This window comes from Pochonia chlamydosporia, chromosome 2 (genome assembly GCF_001653235.2).
Source record: "Pochonia chlamydosporia 170 chromosome 2, whole genome shotgun sequence".
Classification (NCBI taxonomy): domain Eukaryota; kingdom Fungi; phylum Ascomycota; class Sordariomycetes; order Hypocreales; family Clavicipitaceae; genus Pochonia; species Pochonia chlamydosporia.
Genome location: NC_035791.1, coordinates 3,458,580 through 3,477,730, shown reverse-complemented (window position 1 = coordinate 3,477,730; position 19,151 = coordinate 3,458,580). Strand labels below are relative to the sequence as shown.

Here is a 19,151-nt window from a genome sequence, read left to right as displayed (position 1 = left end):
TGAAGATGGCCATGTTGAGCATTGCATCTGTTGTTGAAAGTATTTGATGGAGCAGGAGAGTGACAGGCGGTAGAGTTTGAGGCAAAATGGCGAATTGGTGCCTTGTTGCGGTGCCTGATCCAGTCAGGTCAGGTCAATCTGGCACCAGACTTGGCTTCAACCTTCTAATGGCACTGGGTTGCGGCCCCAGTCTGCAGTATGGCGCCGAAGTACTTTCAATGTTAAAAATGTCGAGGCCAGTCCGCACGAAGTCTAGTACCTGGACTGACACTTCAGTGGTCAAGTCCATTCTTAAGTTACTTTGTCCTTTTACCTTACTTGACAGCTCACAATGATCCTGTAGCAGAACACCGGATGCGTGGCTGTACCAGCGACTGGCCCTTCGCCCAGTGCCTCCAGATGTCCAGTCCAGATGTCCTCGAGTGCTGGGCTGCCAGCGCCTTGGGCCACTAACATTGAACGCCAGACACCAGACGCCCAGCCATTTTGGGGCACTGGGACATGGAGCCATGGCATTGGGAGTGTCTGGTGTTAACTGGAGCCTGGCGAGATCAATGGAACTGGTGGTCTTGCACCCAGTGCCAGCGGTGACTGGACCAGACTGGATCCAAAGCCCATCTGTCAGAGCCTCCCGGTCGCTCTTTCCTGTGCCCACCTTCCGTCTCCCACCTCCCAAATCCACCAGACTGATGTCCCAAGCCTAAACCCAGGCCCCAAGCCCATGCCCATGTCCATGACCACAACCAAGCCGTCCCCATTGTCTACTGCTCCATCAACAACACATCATCACAGCCTGCTCCTCCCTCATCCGATTCCTAATCCTCGTCTTCCATTTCCCCCATCATCGTCTCGGCCTGGGAAGCGATTAATCAAAGGGCCTCCTCCTTTTTTCCCTGTCATTTCAACCCCCAAGCCATCTCTGCACCAGTGCCAGTTAAAGGTCTATTCTTGCTGGGCCACCCGCTGGGCATCCCTCCGTTCTTAGCCTGCTCCTCTTCGTCGTCATAGTCTTTTTTTTCCCTGTGTCCCTTCTTTTGCGTTCCTTCTTCACGCACCGCAGGGCAGGTTGCGCATCATCAACCCTCCTTCCATCAACACACAACTTTCCAGTCATTGCCGCCGATCACCATAGCCTGCCGCGCATGGTCTTCCTGACTTGAGTGTGTTTTCGTCCCTGACGACTCCGTCCGTCTGTCGTCTCTCGCTGTCCTAGCGAGGTCGACCAGTCAAAGCCAACAACCCACGCGACAGCATGCCTGCACCACGACGCAGAAAGATCGGCCACAGGCGCCGGGTCGAAGATGAGGGCGATGATGACGGTCGTCCAGATGCGCTGGAACTTGACGACGATTCGTTGACCGAAGGCTCACTATCCGATGACGATGATGCCGGCCAAGATAGCGATACCAGTAACATCGATGAAGCTTCACCAACGTCGCTTCATGCCTCCAAACCTGCAAATGGCGGCGCCGCCAAAGGCCCTTCAGCAAAACCTGCATCAACTGCGGCAAACGGCAATGCGAAGCCAGTCTCCGACACAGACTTGATGTTGCACGGCTTGTCCATTGCCGATAAATCCGCGCCCCCTCAAGAGATGCAGTTCGACGAGGTCGTGGTGTCGCCGCCCAAGTCTCCTTCAGCCCCCGTTATCGTCAGCTCGGCGTCTGCCATGCGGCAACAGCCTGCTGCCCACGTAGAGCGGCGACGACAGGAGCACGAGGATTATAAACGCCGGAGAGACGAGGATCCAGCCTTTGTGCCCAATAGGGGCTCCTTCTTCATGCATGACCACAGACACGCTGGGCCTGCCGCGAACGGCTTCAGACCTTTTGGGAGAGGGAGAGGAAGGGGCGGCCGTTATGGTGTCGGCGGCCCCTTTGCTCCATTCAGGTACGTCACCGACAATGATCCTCCTTTGTGTCTTTGAGTACTGCGTTTCCGAATCATAATCTTACTTGGGGCCCTGATGATATGCTGACCATTTTACCCATTTAGCCACATGCATCACCCTTCGGATCCAACAACAAATTCCCAATGGACTCACGACATGCACGATACAGTTGCCCAACCCGTTCCTCGTCGACCTCGACAGATGCCAGATGATGAAGGGCCGCCCAACGGCAATGGGTTCATCCCCACGTGCGAGCCAAGCACTACGCCCATCAATCGGACCCTATCCACCGAAAAACATATCGGCAATGCTCAAGTCCGTGTGTCACTACCGGGAATGAAGTCTCCCGCCGTCTTCCATGGCATACCTGTGAAGCAGTATACCAAATTGCCTGATCATCGTCCTCCTTTGCGGCGAGACAAGCCTGTCCGAATCTCCTTGCCCGACCATCCTCCGCGTTACATCTTCCCTGCCTCCGACCGATCCTTCACCTTCATCCCGCGTGCCCTTCGGCCAAACCAACAGCGCATGCGCGGCAAACCTAGGTCTACTTGGGGCTCCATCGGCGGCGGCGGTTTTTCGAGGCGGACCAGTGTTTTCGGGGGTAGCTACTATGGAAGCGCATACTCGCCCAGCGTGGCTCTCAGTCGTCGATCATCTGTCGCCCAGGAGCGCGACTTCATGTTCTCTCCGACAGGATCCGTCATTTCTAGGCCACCAATGCCAGCTGATAACGTTCGACCCGTAGTCCGACTCCCACCAAGCGCTGCAGCTCAACCTCCCATGCCTGTGCAGGTACCGGCACCAGTACCTGTCCACATGCCGGCACCGGTCCTGGCCCAGGAACATGCTCCTGTTCATGTGCCACCAACCGAGCAGCCGAGTGATGCGGCAGAGTCGTCGATTAACGAGATTCCCCCGCCGCAAACGCACCCTCTTCCTCAGAAACCGACGGTACAGGAGAATCGGCCAAGCTCTATCCCTATGCACCAACCCCGGCCACAGAAGAACATTTCTGTTGCGGATATTGAGTCTCCTACAATGACGCAGGGAGTTGGCTCCCAAGCCTTCCAGGGAGCCTTCCACCAGCAGGTTCCAGTGCAGGTAGCCAACGGGTACGGGCAGGAACCGCACACACGGAGGCCGTCGTATCCCTCTCAACAGTCAACTGGAACACCACTGTCTCACATCCCAGAGAGAGCTATTCATGCTGCACCATTCCAACCTCATACGTACGGGCAGCCGCAGTACTATAGCCAGCAAGTGTACCCAACCCAGCCGCAGCAGGGATACTACTATCCTTCTGGATATTCTGGGCCCAACATGACACCATCTGCACCGGCGCCTGGTTTTGTACCCGGTGGCCAGCCTGGAAATGTGTCTGGAGGCTTTGCTCCCCAGGGACAGCCGGATCAAGGACCAGCTTCACACGGCCACGGGCATAACCCTTCATCTGGTTCGAACCTGGTGGCGCAAGAGGTGAACGGTATGGTGTACTATTACGATGCCAGTCAGATTGCGCCAGTCAGTTCCTACCCACCGCCATACTCTGCGCCCCAAGGGTACCAACCCAGTGTCATGGGCATGGGAGGAATGGTGACGCCAAGCCCTGACGGATTTTACTACCCTCAACATGCATCCGGAATGGTTTATTATCCACAGTAGGGCTGTGCTCCATTCAGCTGCTACCATGTTACCTGCTCTCAACCTCTTTCACATTTTGCCGATTTAATACCTACGTTGTAGTAGTCTTGTTCTCGCTTCACTTTGTGTGCGGAGAACTGTTTTCCTTACCCTTTTACTTGTACTGGTCTCTCCCCCTTCATCACCTTCTCTATTCTTTGCCGTCTTTTTGTATTGGGGTTGGAGGTTCTTGGGTATCATTGTTTGGGTTTTGCTGGAGCGTTGCACCAAAAAAGAAATCATGGGTTTTTTGAAACAAAATTTTATTCCCCTTTTGCCCTTTCCATGGAGCCGGATTGTTATCGTGGAGGAGCCTATCCATTACTTTGTCGGTTGATTTTGTGTCTCCTGTATGGGAAATGATGGGGATATCGCGAGGATCTTCTCTGGGCACCCACGCAACGTGTAGTGTTGGTCGTGGAAGTGATGGTAATAAGCGAACATTTTTGCAGCTTGGAGTGGAGTTGGATTACAAACGGCAACCTATTCTAGTTGAAGGAATTGTAGGTGATGTTACTGTTGCTGAGTTGCTTGCGAAAGCGGAGGATATCCTGGAGGGTCTGTGGTATGGAAAGCAGAAGCTCAAATCGGGGGTTGGTTTCCTTTTGATTTTCTGGCTGTAACTTTTCTCCTCCTTTGGCATGATTAGTTTATTCGTCATTCTTAGTTTTGGAGCGGAGGTGAATTGCCTCCCTCTGTTGGTTCTGTAGCTGTTCATGGCAGCGGCGTTACGGGTGCTGGGAGCATTTATATAGGAAACCTGAAATCCAAAGGATTGAGCTTCAAGTGTATCGAGTTGCGAGTAATTGTGATTGGCATCAAGTTGGTTTCATGTGCAATCAAAACGACAGTGGCAGCCAATAGGGAATGCAATAATCCCTTTGAACACCGAACACGAGGCACACCAGACAGATGTTACCAGATGCGAGCGGAGGGTGAGGTACCAACTCAAAGTGATGAGATACCTGCCCAGAAGCAGTCAATAGCATCGGATCTGTCGGAGCAGAAGAAGTGCTTTATGCGGTTCATCAATACTTTACGTGACGTAGGGCCGGTTACGCGTGTCTCTCACGATGTTTGTCAATGATGAATGCAAGGTAGACGTGAGCACGGGGCGAGGCTTTAATTCGGAGGTACCAGACAGATACAATGCGAATACAGGCTGAATCAGTTTTTCGATCGATCCAGTCCGTGTCGCACTGGAGGCTGACGTGACAGATGGCGTGGAACTGGGACGTGCGTATCTGCGACTTGGTGTAGCTGGATAGTTCCCTTGGATGATTTGGATGTCGTCCTGGGCATTTTGAGTAGCATGTGGCTGTGCGTTGCAATGTTGTGTGAGCAAGACGGCACGGCAGAGGGTTTGTTGGTTCGTCGTGATGATTACTCTGGATGTGTGATTTGGTTGGTCGGTGGGAGGTGGTGGGCGTCTCAGGCTGGTCGTTTGAGACGACTGGATTGGACTGGATTGGGGGTGGTGTTTGGGCCTGGCTGTTTCCTGAGCAGATGAGGATTTGATTTTCAATGTTGGTTGAGTGAAGCTTTGTGGTGGAATGTTTTGTTAACTACCTAGGTACGTACCTAGTAGGCAGGGAGTTGCTGGGGGACATGGATGTGTCAAGTTTTAGGCATAGCTTCCGCGTTGGGTTGACTCTTATCGGCGCATTTTGTTAGATTGAATGCTTTTCTTGACTGTGTTCAGGATGGGGCATGTCAAGTCTGTTCCCTTCAAAAAGGTTATTCCATATGACAGCATTTTTGTTGTTTGCTTCAATGTTCGTGGGCGAGACACTTGCATGAGGCCATTCGCACACTAACTCTAGCCAGCAGCACTCGATAGGGCTGCTACACGAACTCAATGATGACACAATGCTTCATAACACAAGATACTAATATTCTGTCTTGGCCTGAAGCTTCATGAACGAGGAGCTCGCACCATGTGTCCGGAAAATAAAATAACACTACGATTTAGGGTCCATGAGATAGCTCCTAGCTTGAGCTCATGTGGGTTCTGCCCACGCTGGCGCCAAGGTTACTGTACCCTGTTGATGAAACGACCAAACAAAAAATTGCTGGGTACACTTCCCAGCGTTTATAGGAAGATTCGTCTCATGCTAGCAGTAGATTTGTAATTTTACAAGCCTGCGATTGGAGGTGTCCGCTCATGGTACTTTGGCCTGTCGAGAGAGCAAACCGGCTGTCAGGTAGTATCAGGGTGAGACAAGGAAACACTTTCAGTACGGAGTAGGTTCCGTGGAATATGAGAAGGCTTCATCTCATCGGGCTTCGCGTCACGGCAGCCTACCTTCCGCCACCGACCCCGCAGGTCTCGATCCGCGTATCAGGCGAAAATGGAGGCGAGAGCGATTGCAGGATGGGATGGGATGGGCAAAGAGACAGACGACAGAGACAGAAAATGCCAGCGAGCAAAGGTGAGTGCCGAGGTAGGGTCTGGTAGGTAGGGTAGTAGCTTTTGTTTGTGCGCTGTGCGTTTTGGACGTCGTCGTCACTGTGCTTTGTCGAGACATGACGTCTCATTGCATGCCTGGCTGAGTTCAAGATCAAGGTTGTGTGTGCGGAACATTGACGTTATCCTTTGGGGGCTGTCATTGAGAAAGGCTATTTTTGAGGACAGATTTTTTTGGTTGGTATCTAAATTCGCATACGAGGCGCGCTGCATGGTTGGCCGGATATAAGTCGCAATTGAATGGACTTTATTCCATCCATGGACTCTGACTCTGAAATGCCTGGTCGACACAAATAGGTTTGTTCAAGTTTTGTGCACTTGCATTTGATGCTCAAGGTGGAATCTTGCTCGGGTGGCTCAGCCGGAAAGGCGGACGCGAGAAGCGGGTCTCAAGCTTGAGCTGCACCTGCACTTGCACTTGCATTTGTGCACTTGCGAGTCCTGGGCAGCTCAACTTTGTAGGTGGAGCGAGTCTCCGCTTTGCATCTGCCACAAAGTCAGGCGACGCGGGGAGGAGGTCAATTTGACCATGGACCATGACATGTTTGGCAGGTCTTTTGCGTGGACAATGGAGTATGCAATGCAAGCTAGAGACCAGTCGTGAAGCTTGATGAAAGACGAAACACGAAATGAGGACACCGGGCACAAGAGGCTTACTGTACTGTACCAGTGCCAAGACAGGATCATGTATCCTGAGCGAGATTCCTTCACTGGTGGGAGGTATGCTCGGGTTCGCATCTGTGTCTTGATTGGGGTCTTATGCAGGACTTCAGAGAACAGGAAAACTCCAGCACATCGCTGCTCGAGCGACAACTGCCAGACCAGACAGCTCGAAGCAAGTGATATCAGACCAGACCGGACCAGACCAGACCAGACCCCACCTTGGAGCTGCTTTGATTGTCTGTCTGCCCTTCAGCAGCCTTCTTCAGACTCGGCGTGGTCGCTCTTCTGCCTAGGTGGCCAATATTTTGCCCCTGTTGAGGCGAATTGGATGTCAGAAGCAGGCGATCCGGTCTCCTGAGTCGTCCTGGCTGAGCCGGTTGAAATAGATGAGCGGGCAACCAGCATCAATTTGATACGTCAGGGAGTCAAAAGAAGCAAGAAAACCCGTTCTAGAGGCTTGCCACGCGTGGTTGTGATGCAGTCAATAATTCCTGGAAAGACATCGACTGAAATCACAGACGCCAATCTGGTCAAGCCGCTCATCCGCACGGTTCAGTACCTCTCGTCCTTATTTCACGGGGGGGCGGAGCGAAAAGTTGTTGGTGCCGCTCTGCTTTTGCTTCATGGATCGGACCAGATCATACCACGAGCTGGGGTATGAGTGGTTCTCAAGTCTCAAGTTCACGGTATTGTATCATGACACACGAGCCAAGCTTACATTGAAGGACCGGACAGCTATACCCGTGTGGTTTGAGCCAAGACCAAGTGCCTCATCGGCAGCAACGCAATTACGCTTGAGCGAGGACACAGACATCTCGACTGAGGAGACTGACTGTCATGTCGTCCAAATGAGCAAATGGCCAAAATCGAAGCGGACCTTGACCTTGACCTTGACCAAACCAGACTTGAACAAACCAGACCTAACCCCAGCTGCCCCAGCCGCAGGCATTAATTGTGCATGGCACCAGACTGGATTGACTTATCCAACATTGAAGGCCGCGGCCGCTCCACCACTTTCACCATTTTCATCAGACCCCGACTAATCCCAATCACTAAAAACCTCCACCTCCGCAACTTGAGGACCACAAGGGCGTCTTTAAGTTACTTTTAGTTCCACCAGACTGCCTCTCCCCCAAATCCGTCCACTTGAAGCCACTTGAGCATCTTCTCCTCTTCTGCTCTATCGACCAGCGTCTCCTCTCAGCTTAGAAGCTGTCATCTCTCTCCACTTTTTCGTCTTTAACATCCCCCCAGCTCCCCCCAAGGCAGTGTTGCGGATCTTTACATCTTGACTTCTCCTGCTGCGAGTGCGAATCCATCCAAGGCACAAAGAGGGTGAAGAAGATTCGAGCTCAGCTCTCTTTTCCGCCACCGCTAAGCTCGTTGACTTCGTTTCGCCTCCTTCGAAGACGCTCTTCCTCCTTCGTCGTCGGGCAAGCTACCCTTAGCCGCGTAACTGCTCCCAGCTTCCTCTGTCTGCCTACGTACTCCGTTCTCGAGTTACTCCACTGCCGCCACCCACCAGACCCCGACCCGTCTGGCCCATTTGCCATCCTAGCATCCAGTCACACCAAACTCTCTTCTCTCGCACCCTGTTCACTGCGGAACCAGCTTGTGTGACCGGGAACACTGGACTTTGTGCACCTTTGAGCCAGTTGATTCGTCACCGCCGACTCAGTGAGTCTATGCATTCTCCCACCGCTGCTCTCGAGACCGCCTCATTCTTGACCTCAACACCAACACAAGCATCACCTTGGGCTGACTTTCTCCTTTGGCATTTGCATAGACGTCGTCAGAGTTCTCGAAATGTCGTCAGTTTCTCAGCCTGGCCCTGATGCCATGGTCACCGTCAAGGTGACATACGATGGCGTCACTCGCAGAGCCAAGATGCCTCTGCGTGAGATGGTTCCTCGCGTTCTTGAGGAGCACGTAAGTTCTATTCTCAACTACAGATGAGACAGGTAATGCATGTTTCACTCGCAGCATTTGCTGATGCATATCGTCGTCTAGATTCGAACGTTCCTTCAAATTCCCGCCGATACCAAGATCATGATTGAACGCTACTCCGATTCTGCTGCTGCGTTTGTCATGCTTGATTCCTCCAACATGGCTGTCTACAAACAGCTGTATAGAGCCGCCAAGGCAAAGTCGAAGCTCAAGCTGCGTGTTTCCGTTTTGCCCCAGAGCGACCGGTCATCCCCTCGACCCGTTACCGTCGAAGACGCTCCCGAGACCACCGAAACTACTCCCATCGAGCAGCCCGAGCCTGTCAACGCCAACCCAACGCCTCTCGATGCCGCCAGCTCATCCCGCACCACTCTCACAAAGCAGTACGACGCAAACCTGTTGCAGGAGGCTGCCAAGATTATTCAGGATCACCAAGCCGAGTTCGACGACCGTATCAGACAAGTCATGAAGTCTACCGACGAGCTCGCCAGTCTCACATCTCAAATGGCCAGCTGCCAGCCATTTACCACCACGTCAAGTGTTCCCAAGCTGTCTGGCCCGCTCTCGCCCGTCTGTCCAGCCAGCGGTGCCATGTTTGCCGTCTGCTGCAACAGCTGCGAGCAAAACATTCCGGATGCCCATTATCACTGCTCCACCTGTGATGACGGCGACTTTGATCTTTGCCAGTCTTGCGTTGAACAGGGCATTACATGCTACAGTGATGACCACTGGCTGATCAAGCGTACTATGAACAATGGCCAGATTGTAAACAGCACAACCGAGACTATTGCTCCCAAGCTCAAGCTTAAAGCTAAGGCTGAACCCGTCAAGGTTGAGGTTCAGGAGCCTGGAAAGGGAGTTATCGATCCGACTCTGTGGACGATTGCCCATTCCATGCACGTTGGCAGCCGCCCTTCTTGTGTTTTACCGAGGTCGTCTGCGTTTCCTCCCCGAGTTGCGCCGCTTGGTAATATGCGCACATGCAACCAGTGTGTTCGAGGTGAGTTGCATCTTTTATTTATTATCGGCGGGTGATTGCCGTCAGATCTACCACGGAGAGTACCTCTGCTTACTGACATTCTACGCAGAACTTCCTGAGCGTGAGTTCCTTCACTGCACAACTTGTGAGGATTATGACCTCTGCCAACCTTGCTTCGCCAAGGATGCCCATGGCCACCACCCCAGGCATGGCTTCGCGGCTGCCGTGCCCGGCACTGAGATGCCAACCCACATCCGTGTCAAGATGAACCCAGGCCGCAATCAGGTCCACCACGCCATCTGTGATGGTTGTGATTCTGTAAGTAGAGCATGTCGACATGTCGACTTGTTGACCCTCAAAGTTCATTGGTCTAACGCTGAAAATCTCAGTACATCACTGGCGTCCGCCACAAGTGCCTCGACTGCCCTGACTGGGACTACTGTGCCGAGTGTGCCCAGAATGCTCACTTTGTGCATCCCAATCACCGATTTGCTGCCATTTATGAGCCGCTCACAGACCTGCACGCCTCCGTCATTTCCCAGCCTGTCCACATGGGCATCTGTTGCGATGGCCCCCTGTGCAGTGCCACTCATGCCATGACCTCGTACATCAGAGGCATTCGCTACAAGTGTGCTGTGTGCCATGACCTTGACTTCTGCGCCAACTGCGAGGCCAGCCCTGCCAACGAGCATAACAAGACTCACCCCCTCATCAAGTTCAAGACTCCTGTCCGTCACGTTAGCGTCACCACGTCTGGTGAGCACCAAGACGGCAAGCGTATGCCGGCCATGGGTGACCGCTCGAGCACCAGCTCCAAGGCTACGGAGACTGTTAACAGCCCGGCCACCAACAGCGTCAATGCCGTGCAAACCGTCGTCGACGTCAAGCCTGTCGAGGCTGCTATTCCTCCTCCTCGCCCAGCCAAAGAGCCCATTGCCAAACCCGAGCCTGTGGCTGTGGCACCAGCAGCTCCCAAGGCCGAGTTTAAGGAGGAGGAGCTTCGTGCCGTGTTCATCCGTGACTGTGTGGCAGATGGTACCATCTTCCCTCCGAACCAGGTCTTCGAGCAAACCTGGGTCCTTCGAAACGAAGGCAATACCGCCTGGCCCGCTGGGTGCTCTGTCAAATTTGTTGGCGGCGACTACATGGGCCACGTTGACTCTACTCACCCTGCCGGCATCTCTGAACTTGTCTCCGCCTCTGAATCTACGGTCTGCTATGCCCCTCTCGCCCCTGGACAAGAATACTCATTCACTGCTTTGCTTCGCACACCCATGCGCCCTGGTAAGATGATCTCATACTGGCGGTTGACAACTCCTGATGGCATGCGATTCGGACATCGTCTGTGGTGCGAGGTTAACGTTCGAGCTGCTGCCGTTTCTGAGGTCAAACCCAAGACTCCTACCCCGACAACTCCGCCAACTCTAGTCAAGACAGAGCCTGTCGATGAATCCAGCCAGGCCAGTAGCACAATGATCTTCCCCAAACTCGAGAAGGAATCACCAAGCGCCAGCATGCATGCGGAGGTCAAGTCTGAAACCACTGTTGCTGCCCCTGAGGAAGGATTCGAGGAGTGCGACCAGGACGATGAGTGGGATGGCTCTGAGGACGGTTTCCTGACGGATGAAGAATACGATATTCTGGATGCTTCAGACGAAGAATTCTTGGAAGAGCAGGAGAAGAAACTCTTGAAGAAGTAGAGATGTTTTAACAGTATCGGTGTGCAACGATGGGCAACGATGGTGGACAAAGGGGTTAAGTGCCATTGTGTGTGTGTTGTTATACGGACGGTTGACTTGTAACTTTTCCTTGGTCACTCTTATTGCTCTCTTAAAGGTTGCTCGGCATAGGCCCATCTTCCCCAGGCATGCGTTTCCCGCTTTGGCATGATTTGATATCAAAAGCATGGTGAGAAACATGAAATAGCAAGCCGGGGAGATAACTACATTCGTTTAATTTATCTAGGTCACCAGATAGGATTTAAATCGACCTCTTGGGATTATTAATGAGAAGTGCTTGATATGATGTGTGTTTGATTCATGGAGGTATTGTGTGCATTTCTGTATATTTGCATGTAAGCCAGTGTCTGACGAATATGGCATCTCGTAAGGAAAAGATTGAGGAGTAAAGTGATCATGTGATGGTTCTTGTTTAGGCTCTATGAATGGAGGTAGGGACTAACACAATATGCACCGTAATCCCCAGTCGGTTAGAGTGGTACGTGACTTGATGACCACTGGATCGCGAGTCTGCGGAGAAGCAACAGTTGAAACTTGATGAGTTGCATCATGCCAACTCGTTCAGGGTAATTGGTGCCTCATATACAAGGCCACAAGACTATTGGAGGTCAGGCGTCCACAGCAATAATGAGGAAACCAAACTTATTTGGGTTGGCCACAGTCAGTGGTCGCACGGTGGTTCACCCGATTCCCGTGAGCGGGCCACCCGATGGCGAACCGGAGCTCGAGGGTGGACCAGCTTCAGCGGGTGCAGCCAACCACGGCGACAGACGACCCCTTTTCCCAGTGGGTTGTGTGGCCTGGAGGGCCTGTATTGTGCACAGATTCACACTCCAGGGCTCTAAGAGGGTCGGCTTGGCTGGGTGGCTGGACGTATTGGATTTTTTTTTTCTTTCCCTGCTGGACTTGGTTGGCGACCCATCACCAGACATTGACGGCTGGTCAGCTTGAGTTGAGGCAAGCACGTAAGTACCCTTGTACCTTTCAGACCTTGGAAGCAGGAGCGAGAACAAGGAAGGGCCACAGAGCGCGACCGGCTGCACCGCAAACACACCCACACTCAAACACCCTCGACCCTCTCACTCTTTGCCCCAGGACTCGAGACTCGAGCACCACTCATTCATCTCTTTTGTCCTCCTCGCATCCCGCACCCAAAATTATCCACACGGCGCCTTCAGGCCTGCGACCAGATGCGACTGTTTCTTGCGCGTCTGCATCCATCCGTTGAGTCGCAGAGACCATAGTTCATCATCTCTTTAGACTGCAACGTGTTTTGCAGATTCTTTAGAGCCGCTTGCTGGTCTTGCCGTTTTGTTTGGGGGATAAATCCTTTTCATACCTGTCCTTCACTCCTAATATTTTCGCTTTCTCTCCCCCCCCCAGAAAAAAAGTTTCGTGAGCGTTCGACGCGCGAACTTATCCAAACCCGGCGCGGCGCCACAACGTAACCGACGACTTTGGACGGTATCTCTTTTTCCATCGTGTCCGTCGTTGGGAATCTAATTTTCCATCCTCTCCTTTTCACCTTTGTCATTCAAGACACGCTCCGCCGTCTCCCACGGGCTTTCCTTCTTTCTTCTACTTTCGCCGCTAAAGGATGGTCACCTTCTCGATTCCCGGCGACGACGTCGTCGAGGCCGCTACTAACGGCACTCCGCGGTCTCGACCTCCGCTACCCTTTGCGAAGCGCGCGTATTCTGTTGCCTCACCCTTTGGGAGCTCGTCAGCGAAGCGTCTAGGCACGCCGCATGCTTCATCTGCGAAAAAGCTGTTGACAACGCGCGACGATGTCCCAGCTAGCAGTCTCAACAAGAGCTCCATCGCCACGGCACGAAACATATTTCGGGCGTCCACAATCACAGACAGTCCCCCTGCCTCTACGTTTTCCCCGAGCATCCCCAACAGTACGATGAAGAAGGTCTTTGCCCCTGGAGCGACACCAGAGCCCTCGCGGATGTACCGCAACTCTATCGCGCAGGCCACCCCTCGTGGCATGGCGGCCAAGACCACAACAAAGGAACTGTTCCCTATGCGCATCGCGTCACCACCTTCCGAGCTTACGGGCGAGGTTTTGACGCAAAAGGTTCCCAAGGAATGGAATGCCAAGGGCTCCATCTACGCTGATCAGTTCCTAGCACACCTCTGCCCCCCCGAGCTTGATGAAGAACAACGCCGCCAATTCTTCTGCATTCTCGACTTGAGGCGGCTGAAATATGCTGCTAACGAGATCTTTTCCAGAAAGGATTGGAAGCTGAATGTCATCAACTTTGCAAAGGAGTTCGAGAAGAGCCGAAGCATCATTCTCCTGCGGTACGGCCTGTACGAGTTCCAAAATGTCAAGCCCTCCAAGGATGTCCTTAAGAGATGGCGTCGTGAGCATGGCTTGCCTGAACCTGAGGAGGAAGAGGAATCCGAAGCGACCCCTTCGAAGGCAACTGCCTCCAAGAAGCGAAAAGCTACCGATGACTACTCGGAGACGCCTGCCCTGAAGGGCAAGCGTCGAGCATTGGATGACGAGTCTGGGCCGGTGGCTGCTCCTGTTGCAACTACATCAACTCCCTTCGTGAGCAAGAACAAGAGAAAGGCATCAGTGAGCGAGGAGCAGCCCACCAAGCTGCAAAAGTCGACGCCGTCCTCTGCCAAGTCGCTTTTCGAAAAGATTGCCAACAAGCCCAAACCTGCTGGGGAACCTGCTGCTACCGCACCCAAGCCAAGCTCCTTTGGTGCCAACAAGCCTGCTGCCAGCAGCAGCTTGGCTCGCTCTGTCTTCACGAACCTCAAGCCCCCTGGTGGACCATCTGCACCCGGCGGTGCAGGAGGCAACATCTTTGGGTACCTATCGGATGCCAGCTCCGCTAAGAACAGCGGTGTCGATGCTGATGCCGAGAGCGAATCCGAGTCGGACCAAGACGATAGCCAAGAGGCTGGCCAGAGTGATGAGCCCAGTGTTGCCGCAAGTGGTGTTGGAGACACTGGATCGCAGGTTGGATCTAGTCTTTTTGGCAAAAAACCTACCTTGACTGCAGGTGGCCTGGGTGCCGGTCTGTCCAGTGCCCCCGACACCCGAGAAAGCACTCCTGGCCGAAGCCTGTTCGATCGTGTCACCAGGGGCAGCGATGGCCAACCCGTCCGCATTGAAGAGAAGATTGAGGCATCCGAACCCGAACCCGAGCCCGAGTCAGAGGCAGTATCGGAGTCCGTCTCTGAAGCTGTGTCGGAGAAACCGGCTGTTGCTGACCAGACCTGGAATCCTTCAACTACGCCCATCAAGTTTGCGCCAGCTTCAACTCCTGCCGGCGCTTCGTCCATGTTTGGCAACTCTGGAGCGGCGTCTGGTAGTTCCATCTTTGCACCAAAAGGCACCGCCTCGTCCAATATCTTTGGTGCAGCAAAACAAGACGCGTCCTCCGCCAAGGAGTCGTCAACTGGAGCCAACACTGATGCGACTAGTAAGGACGGTGGTGAATCTGACAAAGAGAACGAGTCACAACCGGCCAAGAAGACCTTCTTCGACACCAAACCTCCTGCGTCGGCACCCTCTCCCTTTGGTACTTCAATGTTCCAGTCCAAACCGGCCACAACTGAAGCGCCAAAGACTACCGAGGCCCCCAAGCAGGCGTCAAGTCTTTTCGGGGCCAAACCGGACGCCTCCAAGCCTGCTGAGACAACAACCAGCGCATCCAGCTTGTTTGGGCAGGCTGGCAAGCCAACCGAGTCAGCTCCATCTCCCATGTTTGGTGCTAAGCCCAGCGAACCCGCGAAGGCTTCAGCAGGTGATGCTCCTAAGCCGGCGGCTAGTCTGTTCGGCAACGCTGCTTCGTCTGCAACTGCACCCGCCGCTGGCACTGCTGGATCCCTCTTTGGCTCTAAACCTGCCAGTACTGCTGGCAGCTTGTTTGGAAGCGGCGCAACGACCCCGACAACACAACCACAGCAGCCTCTGTTTGGAGCTACATCTGCGCCAACGACTGACTCGACTGCGGCAAAGGCAGATGCGCCCAAGCCAATTTTCAACTTTGGTCCGTCGGCCACCGCGTCGAAGCCCATGTTTGGCGCTCCCAAGTCACCACCAGCTGGCGCTGCGGCGAACAACATGTTTGGTAGCCCCATGAAACAGGATGACCCTTCTCCTGCAAAGAAAAAGGCCTTCAACAGTGGCGGCGCGGATGGTGACTCTGCTCCTCTCTTCAGCTTCGGCGGCAGCCAGCCAGCGGCTCCCTCGACCGGCCTTTTTGGAGCATCGTCAGCACCTGCGCAGAATGGTGGTACCGCTAGCGCTGGCCCTGTTGGCTTCGGTGGTGCATCGTCAAACACAGCCTCCAGCACGGGCGGCTTCAACTTCAGCTTTGGGGGCGCCAGTACTGGTGGAGCAACGGCACCAAGTGGCGGGTTCAACAACCCCTTCGCTTCTGGCAGTAGCGGTAACAACGCAGCGGGTTCTGCTGCACCCGGTTCTGGGGCTACGTTCTCCTTTGGCGCTGGTTCTGCGCCGTCTGGCACTTCCTCACCTTTCCAGTTTGGCAGTGGTACCGGCAATGCATCAACGCCAACCGGTACTGGTGGCTCGCTGTTCGGCGCAAACCAAGGCACAAGCACCAGCAACGCGGCTCCCATGTTTGGCGGCGCCTCGGGATCTGGCAGCGCCCCTTCTTTCAATTTCTCGGCTGGAGGCGCCGCGCCGCAGGGGACTGGTTCCGTGTTTGGTTCCAACCAAGCTGTCCCGGCCTTCAACCTCCAGCCGCCAGCTGGTGGATCAACAACCACCGGGACCAGTAAGTCTCCTTTTCCACACCGGAAAATAGCGCCGCTAAAGCGACGGGTGTAGACTCCCCCTTGAACTTCGGAGGCGGCTCTAGTTTGGCCACGACGCCGGCTGCTGGGACCCCGGAGCCCTCAACTCAAGCAGACACTGCCAAGGACGGCGAGGCGAACAACGATGACGGCGAGAAGCATGAGCAGATTAACTTGGCGGACGGTGTTCATGACGACGAAGACGTTCTTCACGAAGTTCGAGCAAAGGTTTTGAAGTTTGTTCCGGCATCGGAGAAGTCAGATGACGATAAACCCAAGTCCAAGAGCCCGTGGTCCACCCAAGGAGTAGGACAACTGCGACTGCTGCAGCACAAGGAGACAAAGCTTGTCCGACTACTCTTGCGCGCCGAACCTCGCGGCCATGTGGCTCTCAACCGTGCCTTGCTACCAAACGTGACGTACAAGCCGGACGAAAAGTATGTCAAGGTGCCGACATCGAACGAAAAGGGGGATGGGTTGGAGACGTGGATGATTCAAGTCAAAACCAAGGACCTTGCCAAGGAATTGACAGAGGCCTTGGAGAAGAACAAAGTGGCGAATAAGAAGTAAAGTAATAATTATTTTTGAAGGAAGACATTGAGCATGGAAAAGGGAAAGGCAAGGCGCATACCAACTTGTTTAGTTGGATTGGTCACAAAATAGGTAAGGTATAGGGAGCATCAAATCATTGGCGTTACTAGAGCATTGTAATTACATTCTTCTTTTCCGAGATTCCAAGGAGATGGTAGTGTTGGAAGTGTATATTTGAGATGGTGAATAGGGAGACTGGCCTGCCTTGCGCTGGCGCGGTGTGCAAATGGAAGATTTTGAAGAGCTCATTTGGATTGCTTATACCCTGTTGAAAATAAAAGCTGCGAAGATGTTTATTTGACTTTGATGTTTCACTTTCCAACTGCTTACCTTGATAAAGTTGAATAACTGCTATCTTTGTGTTGGCAGTTTGTTCTTTCGTGGGCCACCTGAGAAAAGGACCAGTGAAACGCGGGGGCGGGGTCCTCTTAAAATCCAAGCCAGAGAAGGAGCTCTTCGCGTCGTCGCGTCTTGGCTTTTGGCGCAGGGCAACTTTGAGCTTGCAACATTGTATTGTGCAGCCAACCACGATGCCACGGTTTGTGTTCTGTCCAATGCAGAATTTTGATGAGTGCGACCGTTGGCTAATGTGTACAGGGAAATAATTACCATCCAGGCCGGGCAATGCGGCAACAGCAGTATGTTGCTCCCCCTCCAAAGAACCTGATTTGTATCGTCACCGAGCTCGACAATATACGGGTTGATGCGTCTGACGAACTGTTACGAATATGAATGGGCGCTTGGACAGATTTTAGATACCCACAATTGCTAATTTGCGTCTAGTTGGCAGCCAGTTCTGGCAGCAGCTATGTCTGGAGCACGGCATCAGTCAAGACGGCAACCTTGAGGACTTTGCGACGGAAGGCGGCGATCGTAAAGATGTATTTTACTACCAGAGCGATGATACGAGATATATCCCGCGAGCTATCCTCATCGATCTCGAGCCAAGGGTGCGTTCAAACCGCTACCTCATATCCATCCCGCCTCAATCTCACTAGACGCCGAGCCAAGTCATGGAACAAAAACCAACAACAAAACAAAACTAACAAACTTCAGGTTATAAACGGCATCCAAACCGGTCCCTACAAAAACATCTACAACCCCGAAAACTTCTACGTCGGCAAAAACGGCATGGGTGCCGCCAACAACTGGGGCGACGGCTACCAGTCCGGCGAGGCGGTCTGCGAGGACATAATGGAAATGATTGACCGAGAGGCCGACGGGAGCGACTCACTAGAGGGTTTCATGATGCTGCATTCTATTGCGGGCGGGACGGGGTCCGGACTGGGCAGTTTTCTGCTGGAGAGGCTGAATGATCGGTTTCCGAAGAAGATTATCCAGACGTATTCTGTGTTTCCGGACACGACTAATTCGGGAGATGTGGTTGTGCATCCGTATAATAGTATCTTGTCGATGAGGCGGTTGACGCAGAATGCAGACTCGGTGGTTGTGTTGGATAATGGAGCTTTGTCGCACATTGCGGCGGATAGGCTGCATGTTCAGGAGCCGAGTTTCCAGCAGACGAATCAACTGGTATGTTACAAGTTTTCCTTATTCGAGACGAACGTTATGCTAAATGGAGTAGGTTGCTACGGTCATGTCTGCTAGCACTACAACCCTTCGATACCCGGGATACATGCACAATGACCTCGTTAGCATTCTTGCGTCTCTCATTCCAACTCCCAGATGCCACTTCCTCATGACGGCGTACACACCATTTACGGGCGACCAGGTTGAACAGGCGAAGACGGTGCGGAAGACTACTGTCCTCGATGTTATGCGTCGACTGCTCCAGCCGAAGAACCGCATGGTTTCCACTGTTCCCGGCAAAAAGAGCTGCTACATCTCCATTCTGAACGTCATTCAGGGCGAGGTAGATCCTACAGATGTCCACAAGAGTCTGCTACGTATTCGAGAACGTCGACTCGCGACCTTTATCCCCTGGGGTCCAGCAAGTATCCAAGTGGCATTGACAAAGAGGAGTCCATATATTCCCATGAGCCACAGGGTCAGTGGGCTTATGCTTGCCAATCACACGAGTATTGCGACGGTATGTGTCAGTGGCTAGTGTGCGTGTGCTGAGCTAACAGACATAGTTGTTTAAACGTATCGTAAAACAATACGATGGCATGCGCAAGCGAAACGCCTTTATGGAGGGATATAAAAAGACTGCCCCGTTTGCAGAGAACTTGAACGAGTTTGATGAGGCGAGGGAGGTGGTGGCTGATTTGATTGCTGAGTATGAAGCCGCTGAGGATGCAGATTATTTGAGTCCTGATATGGGGGAGAAGGCTACTTCTGCGGAGACGGATAGGAGGATGGGGTGAGTTAGGGAATGGGCGGGAATGAATTGTTGGAAGGGCTTGGCGTTTAGGTTGGCTTTATATTGAGGTATGGATT

At 53.2% G+C, this 19,151-nt stretch overlaps 5 protein-coding genes across 5 annotated transcripts; all 5 read left to right on the top strand.

The window, feature by feature from the left end:
* Positions 1 to 1,252: 1,252 nt before the first annotated feature.
* On the top strand, positions 1,253 to 3,556 carry VFPPC_03145 (extensin; the record flags this gene model as incomplete). The annotated part of the gene is made up of 2 exons (XM_018282681.1): positions 1,253 to 1,890; positions 1,996 to 3,556. 2 exons carry the CDS (start codon positions 1,253 to 1,255, stop codon positions 3,554 to 3,556), a joined length of 2,199 nt encoding a protein of 732 aa, XP_018147251.1.
* Positions 3,557 to 5,834: 2,278 nt separating this feature from the next.
* On the top strand, positions 5,835 to 6,032 carry VFPPC_15613 (hypothetical protein; the record flags this gene model as incomplete). Its single annotated transcript, XM_018293366.1, has 1 exon — positions 5,835 to 6,032. One exon carries the CDS (start codon positions 5,835 to 5,837, stop codon positions 6,030 to 6,032), a length of 198 nt encoding a protein of 65 aa, XP_018147250.1.
* A 68-nt stretch (positions 6,033 to 6,100) lies between these two features.
* VFPPC_15612 (hypothetical protein) lies at positions 6,101 to 6,568 on the top strand (the record flags this gene model as incomplete). The annotated part of the gene is made up of 2 exons (XM_018293365.1): positions 6,101 to 6,122; positions 6,339 to 6,568. The coding sequence occupies 2 exons, from the start codon at positions 6,101 to 6,103 to the stop codon at positions 6,566 to 6,568; spliced, it is 252 nt and encodes an 83-aa protein (XP_018147249.1).
* Positions 6,569 to 8,510: 1,942 nt separating this feature from the next.
* VFPPC_03143 (ZZ type zinc finger domain-containing protein) lies at positions 8,511 to 11,330 on the top strand (the record flags this gene model as incomplete). Its single annotated transcript, XM_018282680.1, has 4 exons — positions 8,511 to 8,633; positions 8,715 to 9,651; positions 9,740 to 9,948; positions 10,020 to 11,330. 4 exons carry the CDS (start codon positions 8,511 to 8,513, stop codon positions 11,328 to 11,330), a joined length of 2,580 nt encoding a protein of 859 aa, XP_018147248.1.
* A 1,636-nt stretch (positions 11,331 to 12,966) lies between these two features.
* On the top strand, positions 12,967 to 16,730 carry VFPPC_03142 (RNase3 domain-containing protein; the record flags this gene model as incomplete). The annotated part of the gene is made up of 2 exons (XM_018282679.1): positions 12,967 to 16,141; positions 16,195 to 16,730. 2 exons carry the CDS (start codon positions 12,967 to 12,969, stop codon positions 16,728 to 16,730), a joined length of 3,711 nt encoding a protein of 1,236 aa, XP_018147247.1.
* Positions 16,731 to 19,151: the final 2,421 nt, after the last annotated feature.